We start from the raw sequence: 21,150 nt of genomic DNA, 5'->3' as shown, positions 1-21,150 counted from the left end.
GTGTACCACTGGGTGGAGATGCGGACCAAGATGCGCATCATGGGCTTCCGGGGCACGGTCATCAAGCCGCTGAACGAGGCTGCGGCCGCCGATCTGGGCGCCGAGCTGCTGGGCGAGGCCACCATTTTCATCGTGGGCGGCGGCTGCATGGTGCTGGAGTACTGGCGCCACCAGACGAACCAGCGCCACAAGGAGGAGGAGCAGCGCGCCGCTTGGGACGCGATGCAGGACGAGGTGGGCCGCCTGGCACTAGCTTTTGAGGCCCTGCAGGCGCAGATGCAGGCGACACCGCCGCCCGGCGCCTTGGAGGAGCTGCGGGCGCAGATGCAAGAGGTGCGCGCCCAGCTCTGTGCCCGGGACGGCGATGCGCCCTCCGCGCCCCAGGCGATATCCACATCCGAGAAATAGGAGGATGCTGAAGCCTGAACTTGGATGTGGCCATGTGTGCCCTGATGTGGCCTTCTCCCCGCGCTACCCCTGCCTGTGCTGGCCCAGCGGAAACCACCGGGATCTTGATGGAACTTGGGCTTTGGTCACCCTCTGTTGACCAGTGGTATCTTCCACTGGGACTGTGAAGCTTCCAACATAGCCCCCTCCAACCTCTAGCTCATTGGTACAGTCCACAGTGCTCATCTCTCCAACCCCTCCCCACACCACGCAGACCTACAATGTCCCAGCCAGCAGGACAACAGCTCACTCTTCTGGCGGAAGAAAAAATGGAACCAGTACTTGAGCCCAATCAACCTGTCAATCCCTCATTTACCTGGTCAGTGTTACCTTTCCCTGGGACGCTTGTATCACACCGGACACCCCCTTCTTTTTGTCAGTTGGTACAGACCATTGTAAGGAATGCAGTATCTTTCAGTGGACTTCTGACCCTCTCACCTTCTGAGGTGCTCTGTAGCTGGGCATCATCCCCTTTTTGAGGGGAAAAAAGGATCCTGGCTTGCAGTTGATCCACGGAATATTGTACCCTTAATCTGATCCTTGATATCTTCCCTCGAGACCCCAAGTGGAATATTCCAACAACCCCCCTCATCCTTCAGTCTATGGCACAACCCCCGGAGTGGCTGTCCAGTCTTCTCAGGCAGTGCCCTCCCAACCCCGCTTTGGTGGTGAAAACATTGATCCTACCTAGGGCTATTCCATCCTGTCTCTCAGCCTCAGCTTCCTGTTTGCCTGTCCCCAAAGTCCATGGGCCTTTCCTGACATGTCCTTTCTGACCTTTCCCACTCTTTTTCATTGGCCTCTCGGGGACTGCCGGCCATGGATTAGATGATCACATCCCCCATGTTTCATTTAAATCTGTCGATCTGTGCTCTTGCCCTCCACCCCTGGGACTCTGGACTGGTCCAATAGCCCCCCATTCGTGCAGTGGTACCTTCTGCCTCCCAAAACCCCAAACCCCACCTCCATCCCATTGGACTAGGCCACTTGTTGGTCTTACCTTCTTTGGTAGTTTCCTAAGGCTGCTGTAACAAATTACCACAAACCTGGTGGCTTAAAACCACAAGAATTTATTCTGTCACAGTTCTAGAGGCCACAGATCCAAAATTAAGGGTCAGCAGGGCTGCACCCCCTCTGAAGGCTCTAGCGGAAGGTCCTTCATTGCCTCTTCCAGCTTCTGGGGGCTCCAGGTGTTCTGGGCTTGTGGCTGCCTATCTCCAGTCTCTGCCTCCATCTCCACAGCCTTCTCCTTTTCTGTCTCTTACAAAGATACCTGGGCATTGGATGTAGGGCCACTCTAAATCTAGGATGGTTTCACTTAGAGATTCTTAATTCCACCTATAAATACCCTTTTTCCAAGTAAATTCGCATTCACAGGTTCCATGGGTTAGGATGTAGACACCTTTGGGGGCGCAGCATTCAACCCACTGTACCTCCCCACTCCGAGAGTATTCTGTGACTGCTGACAACCCCGTGGGACATTCAGCCTTCCAAACGGGTTAAAGGAACAGTCCAGGAACTACCCTTCACAACTTGGTTTCTCTTCCAGGACTCACCCCTGAAGCAGGGAGGGCTGTGGGCCCCAGCAGTATGCATTCTGTTTTTCAGACTGTAGATGTTTAAGGAGCCCCGGGATGAGGGACTCATGTTAAGGATGTGTCTGAGAGCCATGATATGGATCTTCAAAATGGGTACCAAGCTCATTAAAATCAGGGGAGAAGCTGAGAGATCTGATGGGGGTGAATGGGCAGAGCGTCATCCTGTGAACTCTCTCAGATGGGGAAACTGAGGCCCAAGGGAAGCAAAGGGACTTGTCCAAGGCTACGAAGCCCGTGAAGAACAGGTTTCACTGGGGAGACAGAGGCGTCCAGATTTTCCTAGGTGCAGGGCGAGGAGGAGGAAGAGAAGAGGGAGGCCGAGTGGGGGAGGGGCAGTGTCGGGCGTGGGGTCCCTCCATCCCCTGTCAGAGCAGCCCCACATCACACCCGAGACTGAGCATTTTAGTGAGCGGAGTTAGAGTCATTCCACCGGGGCCCCTTTCCAAGAAACGGGAGAGACAGGTTTTCTCTCACCTCCTCACCTCACTTCCCCAGGGGTTTAAAAATGATCTGGACGCAAGACCTACGCAGATAGAAAACCAGGAAACTGGGGTTCTGAAACATCATCTGAATTCCTTGTAGAAGAGGGGGAGAAGCTGGTGTAGAGGGAGCTGGGGGGGGGTGTCTTTGCAGGTGTCCCAATTGGGTTAAATGATGAAGGGTAAAGGCAAGAGAGATACCACTGCATGAAAGGGTGATGGACAGAGCCAGGTGAGCAGGCTCGGTGCCTGGTTTCCATGGTTACCCCTGGGGGTCCACTCTGGCACTGATATCTCTGGAGCACAGGTTGCTGGAGGCCGGGAGGCCCAGGGATGGTAAATAGCAGTCATTCTAACAGATGGAGTTTATTGAGCTCTGGTTAGGTGCTGGGCACTGTTTGAGGGATTTATATACCCCAATAACATTATGTTTTTCATTTCGTGAGGAAACTGAGGCACAGAGAAGGCAAATCACCTGCCCAAGGTCACACAGGCAGAGAAGAGGTGGAGGTGGGACGTGAAGACAGTCAATCTGGACCAGAGTGCAAGCCTCTAACCCCCGCTCCATTTTGCCTCTGATGTAGCACGGCCCTAATGTCTGTGAGATTCAAAACCTAGCTGTCACGTGCCCTGACCTGTAGCCAGACCTGAGGGATGCAACAGCTTCACCCCCCGGGTGGTGGGTGTGAGCGGGTGTGTGCAAGTGGAAGGAACCGCCTCTCACAGTGCACGAGGCCAGAGGATGGAGGGTTTATCCCTCTGGCTTCCTTCTAGCAAAAGTTTGTATACATTTGCGACTTGGGGAGAGGGGTTAGAATAAATTTGTAATTCAAGTTGGTTGTCTTCAAATTGATGTATTTTTTTTCATATTTGAAAAACCCGTCAACCTTAGGGAAAGAATTCTTCGTTTATTCTTTCATTCAAGAACCTGTCCCCCAGGTGCCTACTGTGTGCCCTGCCCTGCCCGGTGCTGTGTGCGTTCCCAGTGGGGACCATGACAGCCCCCACCCTGCCCTCAAGGCTCACAGTCCAGTAGGGGGACAGACAGATGCACACACACACATTTCTCTTCCAGTGTTGCCTGCCCCACCCCAGGTTATTTGGGAAGAAGGAGCCAAGCTGATTCTAGACACCTCCCCTCCTGCGGGACTCAGGGCTTTCGGGAGTAAAGCACAGAGAAACCCATGCACACTGTCTCACAAAAGCCTCCCGCCACGTCCGAGGGTTCTGCCTCTCCCATTTCCTGGCAGGCCCTTTGTCCCCTGTGTTGGTTTCCCTGCCTGGTAGGCTGTCGCCTGGCAAGAGCCACCGCAGAATCAAACGGACTTCATAAAGCTGCTGCCTGATCCACTGGCTCATCCAGCCATCCCTGCACGAGCCCCTGTGACGCTGTGTGGCCAGGCTGGGGCCCCCAGCCCCAGTGGACAGAGGGAGAGGAGAAGCATGCCCAAAGGAGAACTGAGTGGGCATCATCCACCTGCTCGTTAAACACGTGTATTGAGCACCTACTGCATGCCTGGCCCTGTTCTAGTAGCTGGGAATAAATCGGGAACAGGACAATGTCCCCACCACTATGGAGCTGAAATCCAGTGCAAGACAGGGTCAGAGGAGTGTCAGAGGAGGCCACGTTTGAGACAAGCCCCGAAGGACTGAGAAGGTTATTAGCATGTATAAAGGCCCTGAGGCCAGTATGGGGTCCGCCTGTTTCTGGAACAGCAAGGATTTCTGTTACCAGAATAGAGTGGGGGTTGGTGGACTGAGGTCCTCAGGCCAGATCCAGCAACCCACTGCCTGTCTTTGTAAATAAAGATTTATTGGAAAGCAGCCACACTCAGCCGTTATATGTTTTCTATGTCTGCCTTTGCACTAAATGGCAGAGTTGAGTATTTGCGATAGATATCATTTGGCCTTCAAAGAGGAAAATATTTACTGTCTAGCCCTTTGCATAAAGAGTTTACCAGCCCTGGAAGAGAGTAAGCAAGGAGAGGGATGAGGAGGGGGTCAGGAGAACAAGTCGGCTTGGCACAACTCTGGAGGGTCACAGCAGCTCCAGGCACCCCATCGGATCAACTGTTGGGCCTGCATCCACTTCAGCTTCTCTCTGCCCAACCCTGCTTTGTTCACTCCCCACCCACAGGAGCCGTTCCCAGAGACTCCGCAACAACCCTACGGCACACAGATCTCAGTCTCCATCTCAATCTATGACATATAGACTATGTAATCCACAACATGCATACTTACGTAATAATTTTAATTCACCCTAAATATGTATTATGAATACCTCATAATTCATGCATTATGTGACATAATCTATAATGGAATATAAATTTTATGTAACATGTGTGTGTACACATATATATGGTGCCAAAAAATTTATACACACTTTAAGAAAGGAAAACTATTAAAATTGTAATACTCAATATATACCGATTCCAAAAGATGAATACAAGTCACATTTGACTTCTGCAATTACAGGAGGTGCTCAAAGTGGTTACCATCAGTGTCCAGACACTTCTGATTACGGCGAACTACTGCTTGAGAAACATTGACCAAAGTGTCCACTTGTATACATTTGTTGGCACCCCAGTATATATTTTTGGAATGAAAGTCCAACTAAATAATTACCCTTAATATGTGCAGTGCAGTCTGATTTTTTTATTGTATTCCAGTTCATAAAGAAAAGCTACAGATATATATATATATATATGTACTTAATATGTATTATAAACATATAAAACCTATTGTATGTGTTACATAACACATGGATTTTATGTTAATAACATACATTTTAGATATCTTGTTAGAACAAAAGTTTTGCTTAACAATACTTGCCCTTACCACATGCAGTGCACTCTGTTAGTTTCTGTTCTATTTTATTCTATCTCATAAAAGCTTATTCCTATATATATTATACAAACATACCTAAAGTGGGCCGCCTTGGGCCTCGGTAAAGACTTTGCCTTTTACTCAGAGCGAGGCGGTAGCCACAGGAAGGGTCTGAGCAGAGGAGGGACGTGAGCTGACGTTTTTTCTCCCACAGGATTCCTGCTATGACAGCCACGTGGGGAGCAGCCTATGCAGGGCAAAGCGGAAAGCCACCAGCCCCGCAAAGAGGCGACTGTGATTATCCAGGTGGGAGGTGATGGTAGCTGGGCCAGGCAGACACTGGAGGTAGGAAGAAGGGGAACTTTGGGCATATTAATATCTCAGAGGTGGAGAAGACAGGCTTTGCTGAGCGATGGGATGTGGAGAGTCAGCTGATGGCTTCTAGATTTTTGCTCTGTGCACCTAGTAGGGACACGTTGGCAAATCCTGAGATGGTGAGTGTCCAGCAGAACCAGGTATGAGAAGCTACTGATAGCCGGCTCTTTCCTACCCCCTGGTGGCCTCAGATTTGGGTGCCATCTGGCAGGCTGTTGTTATTCTGGGGCTGGAAAGACAGTCCTCGCCTTTACTAACATGTGACGTCACTGAGTTCATCCTGCTGTGTAACATTCTTCATTTCCTCTACTCCTCCATCAGGGACACTCCTGGTGTCCATTTGGGACAACCTGAAGAAAGGAGGCAAATGGACGTGGTGGGCTTGGACGTGGGACCATGGTCTTAGGGTCCCAGGCAGTCCCAGGCCAGGCTCCCAAAGGTGCCTCTGCCAGGTAAGGGCTGATGTGGATCTGGGGGGCACTGAGGGCTGCGTCACGTCCAAGATGCCCGCCTCACTCGGAGGGCACATCCCCACACCTTGGTATTTATTTTTTCTAAATTGCACAGCCAGTCTCATCATTAAAGTTCAGCCATTTCGGAGAAACCCAAGTCCTTTTCCTGAAAGGAGTCCTGTCTCTAGGCTAGGGGACCTTTGGCAGACCCCTTTCAGGAGTGGCCTGGCCATGCCAGGCTCACTTAGGACCCCCGCTGTGTGGGCACTGCCGTGTCCACTTCTTTCCTCTTGTGACACTAAGCCATCTGCATGTGTCTCTCGCTGGCACGCACCTTTCCGTAGGGAGATATCAAGAGCTGAAAGAATTGAATATCTTAAAAAGGCTTATAGTTAATGTAAAAATGACCCCTAAAAGCTCGGAGTGGCAGAGGAACTGTCAACACTTGCAATCAAACTTGTTTTTAAACCATAGAAGTGCATGATGGAATTTCATTGTTTTAATTTGCATCTTCCCGCTTACCTGAAAATTGGGCATCTTTTCAGCCACTTACTGGGCGTGACATTTGTATTGCTTTTGAAAAATGCCTGTTTTCACTGTCTGTCCCTTTAACATTTGCTACTGGTGTGTTTTGTCCTACTGAAGTTTTTCATTTTTAAGTAACCAAATTTATTAGTCTTTTTCCTTTCAGGAATTTGTGTTTTCATCCTTGATTTGAGGAGAGCTTCTCTACCTCAAGGATTTATATCTTCAACGCTACTTTCTTCTAATACTTTTTTTTTCTTCTAATACTTTATTCAAGGTTTCTTACTATTATTATTAGCTTTAGATGTACAAAACAACATAGTGATTAGACATTTACACATCTCACGAAGTGGTAACCCCAACAAGTCTCCTACTCATCTGACACCATACATCGCTATTACAATACCATTGACAGTATTCCCTGTTCAAGTTTTCTTTGTGCTTAAGTCATTCATTGGGATTATTCATTATGGTTTGTTTTGTTTTTTGATGGGTCAGGTCAGGATCTGCATTCTTCAGTTTTCAAATAAATGTCTCAAAGTGTGTAGGATAATCCATTCTTTCCCTCCTCCCCTGAAACTGGGCGAGCTGCACCCTGTGTTCCCTCCACCAGCACCTCTTTCTCAGTCTTGTTCTGGCATCACCATTGCGTTTGAATGACAAGAATCTGAAAATAATTTTGGTCTCTTCTAGGCAACTTGGCAGTCTTGTTCTTAGTTTCAAACTTATCTGAGTTATTCTTGTGCCTTTGCTCCTTGATATGCATTTTTAAAAATTAATAGACCTTTTTGGAGGAGTTTTAGGTTTACAGAAAAATTGAGCAAGAAGTACAAAGAGTTCCCATATATCCCTGCCCCCCGACCCCCCCACATACATCCCTATTTTTAACATCTGGCACTAGTGTGGTATATTTGTTACAATTGATGAATCGATATTGATACATTACTAATACATTATATAGAAACGTAATGTACATTAAGGCTCACTCTTGGTGGTGTACATTCTGTGGATTTGGACAAATGTGTCATGACATGTAGCCACCATTAGAGCATCCTAAGAATGGTTTCACTGCCCGGAAAATCCTCTGTGCTCCACGCTCCCTCCCCTCAACCTCTGGCAACCTCGGATCTTTTTATTGTCTCCGTAGTTTTGCCAGAATGTCATATAGTTGGAATCATACAGTATGCAGCCTTTTCAGATTGGCTTCTTTCCCTTAATCATGTGCATTTAAGTTTCTTCCATTTCCTTTTGTGGCTTGAGAGCTCATTTCTTTTTATTGCTGAACAATATTCCATTGAATGGATGTTCCAGTTTGTGTGTCCACTTATCTATTGTTGAAATGAATTTCTGAAACAGCTTCTCAACTTCCTTTAAAAAAAAAAAAAGCTGTCTTTTTGTTGCAAGATTGATTTGTTTCTTTTGTCTTAGGTGTCCTGTTTCCTCCAGGACGTCTAAGTCCCATAGAGTGAAATAACACTAATACTGTACATGTATTGACTGCTTAGCACCAAGCTGGGAGGTCAGCGCACTTCATCACAGCCCCACTGAATTCCTCCAAGCCTCTAGGACTGGGGTCTGCTTATTACCCCATGTTAAAAACAAGACACACTGAGAATTTCGCTGGTGGGACTAACAGCCAGCGTCAGTCTTTCCATGTGGCAGGTGAATGTCATGTATTACCTTCAAAGTGTTTTAGAGGAAGTACCTTGTGGGAAGAATCTGCCAGTTTAGAGTTGGGGGGCCTTCTAGGCTGAGGTCAGAGCTTGTCTTCCAGACCTTAGCACCCCAGGATTACCAGGTCCCACTCAAGCGGGAGCACCTCCTCGGGCCATGCGGCTGGATGCTGCATCACCAGACGTCTGCCTCTCATTTGAGGCGCCCGCAGTCACATGGGAGCTGGTGCTCGGCTCGTCGTGCACAGAGCAGGGACAGTGGTAGGTGATGAAGGCTCTGCTCTCCGCAGCTCCTAAATTACATTCCAGCTGTGTAATAGCACAGACACGCAGGGTCCTTGAGAAAAATGAGAAGATTTCAGGTGAGGATGAAGTCCCTCAGAGGGCCCAGCTCCAGCCCCATGCCCTACCCCCTCGCCACATGTGATAGCTACTGCTCAGATGACTCCAAACTTTAACAACACTGATAAACGTTCGTTATCTCACACGGTTGCTGAGGGTCCAAAAGTTAGGATGGGGCTTCGCTGGCTGGTTCTGGCTTGAGGTCTCTCATGAGGTTTGGGCTGGGCTGCAGTCATCCAAAGACTTGACAGGGGCTGGAGGGTCGGCTTGCAAGGAGGTTCACTCACCTGGCTGGCAAGTTGGTTGGGCTGTTGGCCAGGGACCTCTCTGTCATGGAGCCTATGTCACTCAGACATGCCTTCATTCGCTGAGTCAGTGAACCCATGACAGTCACAAGTTACTTGGCCAAATCCCAGCCAGCTGGTAGCCTCCAGGCCCTTCCACCCTGTAGCTGGCTGAATGGTGAGTGACATCCAAAGAGCTCAGGTCTTAATCCCTGGCACCTGTGACTGTGGCCTTACGTAATAAAAAGTTTTGCAGATGTGATAAAGTTAAAGATCTTGAGATGAAGAGATTTTTCTGCATTATGCAGCTGGGTCCTAAAAGCTATCAGTGTGGTCCTAAGAGACTGTGGGAGGGAGATTACCCACACACAGGAGAAGGTGATGTGAAGATGGCGGCAGAGATTGGAGTGATGCGGACACCAGCCAAGGAACGCCAGCAGCCACCAGAAGCAGGAAGAGGCAAGCTGAAAGAAGGGACTTTCCCTGGAGCTCTTGGAGGAAGCGTGGCCCAGCTGACACCTTGGTTTTGGCCCAACAATGCTGATTTTGGACTTCTGTCCTCCAGAACTGTGAGAGGATAACTTTCTGTGATTTTAAGCCATCAAGTTTATGGTAATATGTTACAGCAGGTACAGGAAACTAACACACTCCCACAATCTCTCTGATGGCTCGTCTTGAGTAATTGTGATCTCCCAGTTAAAGAAAGGACAAAACTGGGATGGCCAGTTAGCTCAGTTGGTTAGAGTGTGGTGCTAATAACACCAAGGTTGCCAGTTCGATCTGATCCCCACATGGGGCACTGTAAGCTGTGCCCTCCTTAAAAAAAAAAAAGGAAGAAAGGACAAACCTACTTCACTTTGCTGGGGGTGTGGAGGGCCTGGATTTTCAAGAGACTTCTCGTGGCTTTCTGCAATGTTGCCTGGGAAGAAAAAGTAATTTCTCATTCTGGATGTGGGTATTTTGACAGAACATTTAAGTAGTATGTGTCCAAAGAGTAATCACACCTTTATAGTTCACATTTTATTAAGCAATTTATTTTTTTCCAGATTGTCAAAGCTGTGTCTCACCTTGAGTCATTTTCCTTATTGGATGTTTCCCTTTTCTTCTAATTTTTTTTTCTTGATTGGGATAAAACAGACATACAGTGAAGTACCTAAACTGAATGAATTCTCACAGAGGGGTATGCACGTGTAACCAACACCCAGATCCAGACAGACAACATTCCTGGGCTCCAGAAGTCTCCCTCTTGCTTCTTCCCAGGCAGCACCCCTCCCAGGTAAACGGCTATTCTGGAATCTCTCTCTCTAGATTGGATTTGCCTGTTCCTGGACTTAGTATCACTGGACTCGTATGCAGTGTTGTTTTGGACCTGGCTTCTTTTGCTCAGTGTAAGATCTGAGAGATCCATCTGTGCTGTTCTGTGTGGCAATTGTGTGTTCTCTTTTGTTGTCGTGTAATGTTCCATTGTCGACTGTAACACACTTTGTTTACCAGCAAACCGATCAATCAATACTAGGTTGTCTCCAGGCTTTGGCTTCTGTGAGCAAAGCTGCTGGGACGACCCTGGCGCAAGGCTTTGGTGGGCACTGCATGCATTTCTCTTGGGAATATCTAGGTGTGGGATTGCTGGGTCATAGAAAGAGGGTATGTTTACCCTTAGGAGAAACTGCCGGTGTTTTTTAAAGTGACTGTGCCATATGACACTCTCCTCCCACTCCCTCCCTCGCCCTCCACCCCACGCGGGGGTGAAAGTTCCACCAGTTCTGCATCCCTGACAGTGCTCCATATTGACATCTTCTCTTCTCTTTTCTCTTTCTTTTCTTTTGAATTTTAACCATTCTGGTAAGTAGGTAGTGGTATCTTATTGTGGGTTTAATTTGTCTCTCTCTGATAAATAATGAAGCCCAGCATCTTTATAAGTGCTTATTGGTCATCCTTCTCACCTTCTTTTGTGAAGATAATAATTGCATCTGTTTAAGTCTTTTTGTCCATTGTATTAGTTTCCTGTGGCTGATGTAACAAATTACCCCCAACTTGGTGGCTGAAAACAATACATTTATTCTCTTACAGTTCCAGCAACCAGAAAACGGAAGTCAGTGTCACTGGGCTGAAATCCAGGCGTGGGCAGGGCGGGGCTCCCTCTGACGGCCCTAGGGGATGATCCTTCCCGCCTCTCCCAGCTCACTGCCATCTGTGCCTCCGGCGTCACATGGCCTTCTCTGTGTGTCTGTGTCTTCTCCTCTTCTGTCTCTTATAAAGACACTTGTCGCTGGATCCAGGGCCTACCTGGGTAATGTAGGGTGAGCTCATCTTGAGATCCTTAAATTAACGACATCTGCAAAGACCCTTTCGCCAAATGAGGCAACACTCAATATGGTCCAGGGATTTATTTGGGTGTGGACATTTCTTCTTCCTTGCCACCTGTCAACTGAAAAAATAATATCGTCTAGGTAGTCTGTCACCAAAAGTTTTATTCAGGAAAAGGAATAAGAGAAAGGAAAAAGGGCTGCCACTCAGCACCTGCACGTGCAGATCTAGCAAACTATGTGCGCACATTGGCCTGTGTCAGGGAGACAGGAACCATAGAGTTTTATGAAAAGGAAGTTAGGACCGTGGAGTTTGGCTAGGTGGGCTCATGAACTTCCATGAGCTCAGCTCCACCTGGAGCCCTCCCAGCCTGATCAGTTTCCTTAAAGTCCCACTTCGTCTTTATCACTCCCTTCTACCTACTACAGTAATCAAATCTCGCCCTGGCCGCCCTGCCTCCCTCCACTGAGGACACTTGAGGTTGCATTTAGGACCCACCTCGGTAATCCAAGACAATCTCCCCATCTCCAGATCCTTAATTTAATCACATCTGCAAAGACCCGTTTGCCGTGTACAGTGAGATCCACGGGTGCTGGGCAATGGGATGTGGACATACTTGGGGCCACTGCGTGATGCGTCGCATCCACTTTTTTCAGGCTGGGCAGTCTTTCTCCCAGTGCTTTCTAGGGGGTCTTTGCAGACTCTGTGTACAATACCTTTCTTTGAGATGGGGATACTTTCTGGCAAACCTCTCTTTGGAGCCTTGGGGTGAGAAGATTGGCGTGGGGGTGTGTGGTCTGTGCCTCCCTGGAGGTCCCTAGTGTGCCCAGTGAATTGTCAGCCGTTTACTGGACGTTTGAATTCCTGTGAGTTAAGCCTGCTTTTCTTGTCCTTAATGCTTGTTTGTGGTGTCATCTGTCCTACAAAAGTTTTCCCATTTTAATAAACCAGATTTTCCCATCTTTTCCTTTATGGCTCTTACTTTCCCTCCCTTGTTCAGGAAGAGCTACTTCACCCCAAGTTATAAGCATCCCCACCCTAAGAGGAGGGTGATTATGATTCCTATTTTGCAGAGGAGGAAACTGAGGCACAGAGGAAATGAATCGCTTCCATTTCATATTTCTTACGTTCCAGGCACTGTGTGAAGGATTTTACATAAGTCATATTTTTGATTCCTTGAATCTCCTTGTGTTGCGGGGGGTCCCCTAAACCACCCTCAGGTTCGACAATTTGCTAGAAGAACTCATAGGACTTAGAAAGTCTGATGTGCATGTCGCGTCCAGCGCAACACGGGCAGTGAGGGTGCGAGAAGGGGCGGCTTTGGGTTAAGTTTTAAGAAAGAAACATACAGAGACTTAATGCAGTTAAATCTCAAAAGGCCAGGGGTCTCACAGTTCTCAGAGACTGGAGGCCAGAATAAAGCCGACTGGAGGTTTTTATTGATAAGTACACAAGGGAGTAGTAGCAGTGTTTTTGGCACGGTCTGTGGGACTCACTTATCACGTTATAGAAACAACCCAAACCAATTATGTTGATCTTCAAACAGCCGAAGCAGAAAGTCCTTGAGGTGAGGTCTGCAACTCTTTTAAGGGACATACATCACATGTCGAAATTGTTTTACAGAGCTGAGCAGAGAGAAAGCTTAATCTTAATCACTCTCAAGACTTTTCTCCCAATTAGGTGAGAGGGAAAAGTCAGAGCCAGCAGCCGCTTTTCCCAGGCAGGGGGAAGGGGAGACAAGGCCCCTTCCTAGATCTTTCTAAGGTAGCTCATCGGGGATCTCCATGGGGTTCCGCCTGGCTTGAGTTGTCCTCCCTGGGGAGAATCTTACTCGTCAGTGGCCGCAAACCCTCTTTTGGAGACTAAATAGAGAGAAATATACAGTCCCAGAGATGCACAGTCTCACAGACTCTTCTTTCCTTAAGGAAAGATATGGGGGCGGGGCAGTCTGCTAGGCTGTTGAGTGACAACATGCATATAGTTAAAATTTATTACAGTGAAAGGATACAGATTAGAATTAGCAAAGGGTAAAGGCACATGGAGTGAAGTCCAGGAGAGACCAGGTACAGAGGGGAAAACAGCACATGCAAAGGCCCAGAGATGAGAGTGAGAAGGGTATGTGCAAAAGAAAGAAATTTAACGTCCCAGTACCGGAACATACGGGGCTGACCAGATCACCCAAGGCCTGGGGCCACGGAAAGGAGGGTATGGCCCCAGGTCCCTGCATGACTGACAGCTGATGACACTGAACAGCCTGGAGTTGGAGAAGTCAGTACGGAAAGGAATTCCATTCCGATCATTTCTTTGTTTCCCAGTCATCGTTTTCTACATATTTCAAGGCAGAGCAGACTCACTATGAGAAAACTCAGCAAACACTGAAAAACATAAAATGGAGTGAAAAAAATCATCTGTAATCCCAGTATCCAGAAATAATCATTGTTACCTTTTAGCTGTTTCATGTCCTAAATGTGTATGTATAGAGAAAAAGTTATGCACTATATATAAGTTACACCTATGTACAAAGCAGGAATCAATCTTCTGATGAAGCATTCTGTATCCGTCTTTTAAGCGATTGATAAGGGGTCTCAGAGGGCTTCGTTTAAGCAGCACCTCCGGAAGGGAGGTGTCCTAGAAAAGGGCACAGCGTGTGCAAAGACCCCCTTGGCCCAGGAAGTGGTGGGAGTGGTAGGAGCAGAGCAGGAGTGGGGCTAGGATGAGCTGGGGGTGGGGGGCAGATTTGTGCAGGGCCTGAAGGGCCAGGCTAACGCCCCCTTGAGAGCCCTGGGGAGATGTGGGAGGTTTTTCTTTTGTTTGCTTTGTTAGTGGTGTTTGCTGAAGAGAGTTCAGTGCAGGATGGCAGTGTGGGCAGGTGTGGGTAGGGTGAAGGGATCTAGGGAGGGGCGCTGAGGCCCCACCCAGCCCGGGACTGGACACAGCAGAGCTGATACCACCCCCAGGTCGCAGAGGGGCACCAGAAGCAGGTCCCAGATGAGCAGGTGCAAGAACTGCGTCCTTAGGTCAAGGGTAAGCCCGTTGTGGCTCAGCTAAGGAGGGGGCAGGGGAGACAAGCCCCACCTCTACCTTCTCTCATCCCACCTCTTGTGGGTACTTCTCTGGAAGGAGATCGCTCTTGTTCTTACTTCTTTCTGCCTGCTCATTTAAAATATAATCAGCCAATAGGAAAAGAAGGAACAAGAAAGGCCCACATTTCTAGCCTGTTAATGGTACAATTTGCTTTTCATCAAAACCCAGGTCATGATTTGTGCCTTTCAGTATCATGCTGGTTGCATCTCTGCGTGCGAATGCACACAAATCTAGTCAGCAATTTTCATTTTGTTCTGTAATACATAGAGAAGAAGAAACCAAATACACTGGTCACCACTAACCTAGGTTCAGCCCAGCTTCTCCCAACCTTGCAAATGACCTTGTGAGACCTTTGAAGGGTATGGTGACCCTCACGTGACTTCCACCTGCTGACTTCTAACCCGGAGATGAGCCTCTTTCTTTGCTCCCACCCCCACCCCTGCACATGCTCTTGTGGGATACCCAGGGGACTTCCCATCACACACAGGGATCGGGGCCTAGGAACGGGTACGGGCTCAGAAGAGGGCAGAATATAGAGGAGCTGCCCCTGATGACTTGCAAAGGGAGAGAACACCCCCGCCCCAGACATGTCACTGTGGGAGCTAGGGGAAGGGACCACAAAACTACAGCCTCCCTCTTTGGATGAGAACTGTTGTGCATACCCCTCACCTGGTGACAGATAGACTCGGCCCAGAGAGGGCAGGACACTTGTCCGTGGTCACACAGTGAGAAGCTGGGACGAAGCTAAGTTGATGGCACAGAACCCCCTGTCCAGTAGCAGGCATGCCCCTCCATGGAACGCAGAGCTCCCAGGAAGAAGGGAGAGAAGAACGTGTCTCTGTGGTCCCTGAGCTCAGGAGGACCAGAAGGGGAGCTGCCAGCGGGGCTGAGACCTACCTAGGGTTCCCTGGGTGTATGTCCTGCAGTCTTCAGCCTCTGACTTTTTGGGGTTTATGGGGATGACAAAGAACTTCCCCTTGATTTGGCAGCACCTCTGTGTGGGGCGGTGGAAGGGGTAGAAGTCTCTGCAGCAGCTCCACTTGGGCTCCTCGGGGTCCAGGGCCACACTGCCACACAGTCGCCACCTCTCCTCTCTCAGCACCAACACCTCACCTGGGGGCCAGATAGCTCAGCATGAGGCCTGGACAGTCCTGGGTGGAGAGTCTTCTCCTGCGCCTTATCTCCCTTGTATGCATTCCTCTTTTGTTTTTAATACCTTTATTAAGCTAGAATTTACGTATCATACAATTAACCCATTTATAGTGTACAGTTCAGTCGTTCTTAGTTGAAGGCTTGTGCCATCATCACAGTCAATTCTAGAACATTGTCATCACCCTAAAAAAAAACCCGTATCCATTAGCAGTCACTCCCCATTTCTCCCAACCTCGCCCCACCCCAGCCCTGGGCAACCACCAATCTACTTACTATGTGTATAGATCTGCCTATTCTGGATACTGACTGCACCATGTTCTATTCCCACCAGCAGCACATAAGAGTGCTGGTCTTTGCCAACACTTGTTATCTGAGTTTTTTATTATAACCACCCTATTGTGTGAGAAGTGGTATCTCCTTGTGGTTTTTGATTTGCATTTTCCTGCATCCATTGATCGTTGACCCAGAACCTATGTCAGATGTCCGGTTTGCCTAAGTGCCAAAGCAGTCCTGCCCCCTTTCCTCTGGCTGCCTCCTTTCTCACCCGCCTTCTTCTTGGCGCAGGGGGTGGGATTTGCACTCAGTGGGCTCCTGACCTTGTGGGCAGCATTACCAACCACTCACCTTGAGCGCTGCCCGGGTCACAGCCAAAGAAATGCATATAGTCAGTAGTCCTAAAAGTCATCAACCTCACTCAGGTTACCAAATGACAATGGGACAGTGAGATGGCCCTGTCTACTACCCATGAGACGGCCAAAATAATCAAGTCGATTCTGGGCCCCAGGAACAGCTGTGACAGAACAGATCAGGCTGTGCAGGCATGAGGTCAAGCATCTTTCAGTCGGCGGAGCACATCCGCTGCAGGGGCAGGTGGCAAGCTTCCGGGGCAAGCAGAACTTCCAGACACTGGTCCCTGCCAATCTCCATTCTTGCTCACACTGTCCCAGGTGAATTAGCGTCATCTTGCGCACTTTCCTCAGAGTTCTCAGCCCCAGGATTTGGAGCTGATTCACCTCTTCTTGCCTCATTCCATTCTTTTCATCCCTCACGCCCTCACTGTGCTTACCTGGTCCTTGGGCTCCTGCCAGGGCTGAAACTAATCACCTCATTTTAGGAGTTTGCTTCAAAAAGTAGAAGACAGAGGACTCCTCAGCTACAGGTAAGAAGAGTTCAAGCTCCTTTCTCCCCTCGCCTGTGCTGTGTGGCCTCAGGCAATGAACTTCACCTCTCTGAGCCACACTTTTTCCATCCCTAAAAGGGCCTCTTCTGCTTCATGGGGGTGTCGCTCAGACTGAGGGTGGCTCTCAGGTGGTGGGTACCAAGTGGTGTTGAAAGAAGGGAGTTTTAACAGAAAAGCTTCTCCAGCTGGGCCTATGGTGAGATGGGACTCTTGACTTTGGCTTTTGACTCAGCCAATTACTCCTCCCTCCCAGCCCAGCAGATGCCCCATTTCTGCTCCCTCCCTATGCCCCAGCACCCACATTCAGCACAAGGGGCTGGCACAGGATCCTCACAGGGCCCCCTCCCCCAGATCCCCAGAGGTGGGAGATGAGTCAGAATGCAGCACTGAGGCTGGCATTTCAGCTGAGCAGGAGCACAGAAGTGGAAGTTCCGCCCCTCACTACTGCCCGGCCACCTCAGAGAGGCCCGACTTCCCTGTATGCCACACCCATACTCACCTTTGAAGGGATGGGGCCTTCCGTGCACCAATGAGAATGGCAGGAGGAAGAAAACTGTAGGGGAGAGAGGTGTGAGGGTTGGGGTCCCAGCTGGAGGAGGCGCATGGTGGGAGGCCCGGGGTGTGGGAGGTGTACCTGACAAGATTAGGAGACCAGGTACTCCCTGCTGGCACTGGTCCTGGGCTCTGGCCTGCATCTTGCTGCCTCTGGCTGACACACGTTTATGAAGGCCACAGCGCCTAGGGAAGACAATTTATAAATCCTGCATATGCTAATGAGGTAACTGGGTGGGATGGGACTGGCAAAAATTTAAACGGAAGGTTGTGATCAGACTTTCCCAACTCTCTGGGAGGGGAGATATCTGGAGATAGCATTCAGTCCTGTAGCCAGTGATTTCATTATTCTCACCTACTTGACACACTCCCTGGCAGGCCGGCACAGTTGAAGGGCCAGAGAATGAAACGGGATTTTGTTTTGTTTTGTTTTGTTTGACATTAATAGGTGGAAGAAATTTATTCAAATTAAATGTTTTAAGTGAGAGGGCTGAAAATGAGAAGGATCAAAAATAAGTGCCATTTCTGGGGCGGCGGGTTAGCTCAGCTGGTTAGAGCGCAGTGCTCTTAACAACAAGGTTGCTGGCTCCATCCCCACATGGGCCAGTGTGAGCTGCGCCCTCACAACTAGATTGAAACAACTACTTGACTTGGAGCTGAGGGGTCCTGGGAAAACACAAATAAATAAATAAGTGCCATTTCAATATGAGCGCCTTAGATGTGTACCCTCAAAAGCTCAAAAGGCTACAGGTGGCATTCTTCATTTAGTGGATAACTGAGAATAGAACAGATAGAATGCAACATACAACCTGCATTTTTAACTAACTACTCTGGGTATGAGACTTAGGTGGGAAAAGAGAGAACTAATGAACAAAAAACACGTCTATTAATGGGTTGGGAGGGGCAGCGGGGGATCATGATTTTCTATTTAAAGCAGTTAAAGCAAAAGTTGACTTATGTGACTTAAAAGGGAAATATTGTAAAACTCTGGCTTCAAGATTTCTCTCTACTTCATCAGATTTCAGATGTTTGAGTTTCATGACAATTCAAAGGGGATAATTTTTAACGGTAGCTGTAGGGACAGAGTCCCGGAGCTTCCAGGCTCTGGGCGGCGGGCGTGGTAGCGAATGACCATCAACTGTGATTGGTTGGCCATCGGCTGTAACCGGTTAGCCAATTGGCTACTGATGTAACTGCGGGGCTGCGTTGATTGGTTGGTTGGTTGGCAGGCAGAGAAGTGAATGGCGGACTGCGGATCGTGTGGCTACTACTGCGTGTGTGTCTTGCCCCGCTGCCAGAGAGACTATAGTGGTATGGCTCCCCTATCTATGGCTCTGTGGGTGTTCCTTTTTGGCCTCACCATGTCCTGTGTTCTTCTGTGGGGAGCGGGACCAGAGGCCCCGCAGGCCGCCCCCCACGACAATAGTTCTGATTACATTCAGGAAATAATCACATGTGTAAACTTTTAGTCACTAGCAGCAAAACGTCCCCTCCCTCATGGGAGACGTGGGTGCAAAGGGACCTGGAAACGCGTTCTGATTCATGCAGAAAGAATAGAATCTCTGCTCCCTTCTAGACCTCGCCCTCTTGGTATCTTTTATAATGAAACTGTAATAACATTTTCTGGGCATTCTGTGAGTCCTTCTGGCAAATTACTGAACCTGAGGGGGTTGTGGGAGCCCCTGGATTTGTAGCCAGTCTGTCAGAATGGGAGGCAGTCTTGTGGGACTAAAAGCCTTTACCTTGTGGAGTGTGTACCTACTCGGGTGATTATTGTCAGAATTGTATTATAGTACACCCACTTGTGGGTGAAACAGAGCTGTACCTAATTTCTCCAAATTAGCTTTTCTTTTAAAATTGTGTTAAGAAATACGTAATATAAGTTGATTATTTTAACTATTTTAAGTGTACAGTTCAGAGGCATTTAATACATTCACAATGTTGTGCAACTGTCACCACCATCTATTTCCAGAACTTTTTCATCATCCCAAACAGAAACTCTGACCTCCTTAAACAACCAAGTTATCTTTTTCTGCAATTATTTTTAACCTTTTAAACCGCAATTACTTTTGCACCAACATGATAAAACACTTGGGAAGTGCATTTGGGGTTCTTTGTTGTTTTGATTATGGTTCATTCTAGTGGATGTGACATGGTATCTCATTGTGTTTTTTAAAAAAGATTTTTATTAGGGCCGGCCCGGTGGCTTAGGCGGTTGGAGCTCCGTGCTCCTAACTCCGAAGGCTGCCGGTTCGATTCCTACATGGGCCAGTGGGCTCTCAACCACAAGGTTGTGGTTCAATTCCTCGACTCTGGCAGGGGATGGTGGGCTCTGCCTCCTGCAACTAACAATGGCAACTGGACCTGGAGCTGAGCTGCGCCCTCCACAACTAAGACTGAAAGGACAACAACTTGAAGCTGAAGGGCACCCTCCACAACTAAGATTGAAAGGATAACAACTTGACTTGGAAAAAAAAAAAAGTCCTGGAAGTACACACTGTTCCCCACCCAATAAAGTCCTGTTCCCCTTCCCCAATAAAATAAAATTAAATTAAATTAAAAAAAGGTTTTTATTAAAATACAGCTAACATACAATATTATATTTGTTTCAGGTGTACATCATAGTTATTCAACAGTACCCACCTGGCACTATACAGAGTTATTACCACATTACTGATAGTATTCCCTGTGCTAAAGTGATCACCAAGATACGTCCAGCAACCACCTGGCACTGTGCCACGCTATCACAGTATTATTGACTGTATTTCTATGCTGTATATTACATCTCCAAGACTTATTTGTTTTATATCTGGAACTTTGAACCTCTTATTCTTCTTTTGAACCTCTTATTCTTTCTCTTTTCCCCCCTTTTAAATTTTTCAATTAGAATTGACATTCAATATTATGTTATATTATTTCAGGTATACAGCATAGTGGTTAGACTCATTGTGGATTGTTTTGTTTTGTTTTGTTTTATTATTGGGGAACAGTGTGTTTCTCCAGGACCCATCAGTTACAAGTTGTTGTCCTTCAATCTAGTTGTGGAGGGTGCAGCTCAGCTCCAAGTCCAGTTGCCGTTTCCAATCTTTAGTCGCAGGGGGCGCAGCCCACCATCCCATGGGGGAATTGAACTGGCAACCTTGTTGTTGAGAGCTCGCGCTCTAACCAACTGAGCCATGTGGTCACAAGACTCATTGTAGTTTTGATTTGCACTTTCCTGATGGCTAATGTGTTGAGCATCTTTTCATGGGCTTATTGACCATTTGTATATCTTCTTTGGTGAAATGTCTGTTCAAACCTTCTGCACATTTTAATTGGGTTATTTATCTTCCTATTGTTGAGTTTTAAGAGCTTTTTGTATGTTATGGTTACAAGTCCTCTATCAGATACACAATTCACAAATATTTTCTCCCAGTCTGTGGCTTGCTTTCTCAGTTTCTTAATGGTGTAACATTCTTTTTTTAAATAACTTTTGAGGTATAATTTACATGCAGTAAACTACACCTATATTTGTAAAAAGCTGTACTTATTTTAGGTGTTCAATTTGATAGGTTTTATCACAGGTATACTCCATGAAACCACCACCACCATCCAGATACAGATATTTTCATCACCCCCCCAAATTTCCTTGTGTTCCTTTGCAGCCCATCCCTCCTGCCACCCCTGCACTCACAGAACCACTGACCTGCTCACTGTGCATTCATCAGAAAAAGTTTTTTCCAAATGGCCAAAAATAATACTTTTTAAAACAATATTTTATGTTGAATTGTGAAATGTTGCAGACATGTAATATAATGAACACCCATGTATCTACTACTTAGAATTAATAGATACGAACATTTTGCCCTATTTGCTTTGACTTTCTCCCCTTTTT

The 21,150-nt window shown here is 47.8% G+C and overlaps 1 protein-coding gene and 1 long non-coding RNA gene across 3 annotated transcripts in view; both read left to right on the top strand.

Moving 5' to 3' along the window:
• Positions 1-4,868, top strand: part of LOC117034540 (optic atrophy 3 protein) — a 43,398-nt gene extending 38,530 nt beyond the window's left edge. The window contains exon 2 of one of the 2 annotated variants that reach the window (XM_033127581.1): positions 2-4,868. In XM_033127581.1, the coding sequence (XP_032983472.1) occupies positions 2-408 (407 nt within the window). In that variant the 3' untranslated portion in view covers positions 409-4,868. The remainder of the gene's footprint in view (position 1) is intronic. The other variant, XM_033127582.1, reaches the window with a different exon arrangement.
• A 724-nt stretch (positions 4,869-5,592) lies between these two features.
• LOC117034542 (uncharacterized) lies at positions 5,593-12,235 on the top strand. Its single transcript, XR_004425106.1, has 3 exons — positions 5,593-6,177; positions 10,139-10,277; positions 11,072-12,235. It is a non-coding gene; the product is annotated as an uncharacterized LOC117034542 (long non-coding RNA).
• Positions 12,236-21,150: the final 8,915 nt, after the last annotated feature.

The sequence above is a fragment of the Rhinolophus ferrumequinum genome, chromosome 15, assembly GCF_004115265.2.
Source record: "Rhinolophus ferrumequinum isolate MPI-CBG mRhiFer1 chromosome 15, mRhiFer1_v1.p, whole genome shotgun sequence".
Lineage (NCBI taxonomy): Eukaryota > Metazoa > Chordata > Mammalia > Chiroptera > Rhinolophidae > Rhinolophus > Rhinolophus ferrumequinum.
This window is presented reverse-complemented; position numbering and strand designations above follow the sequence as displayed.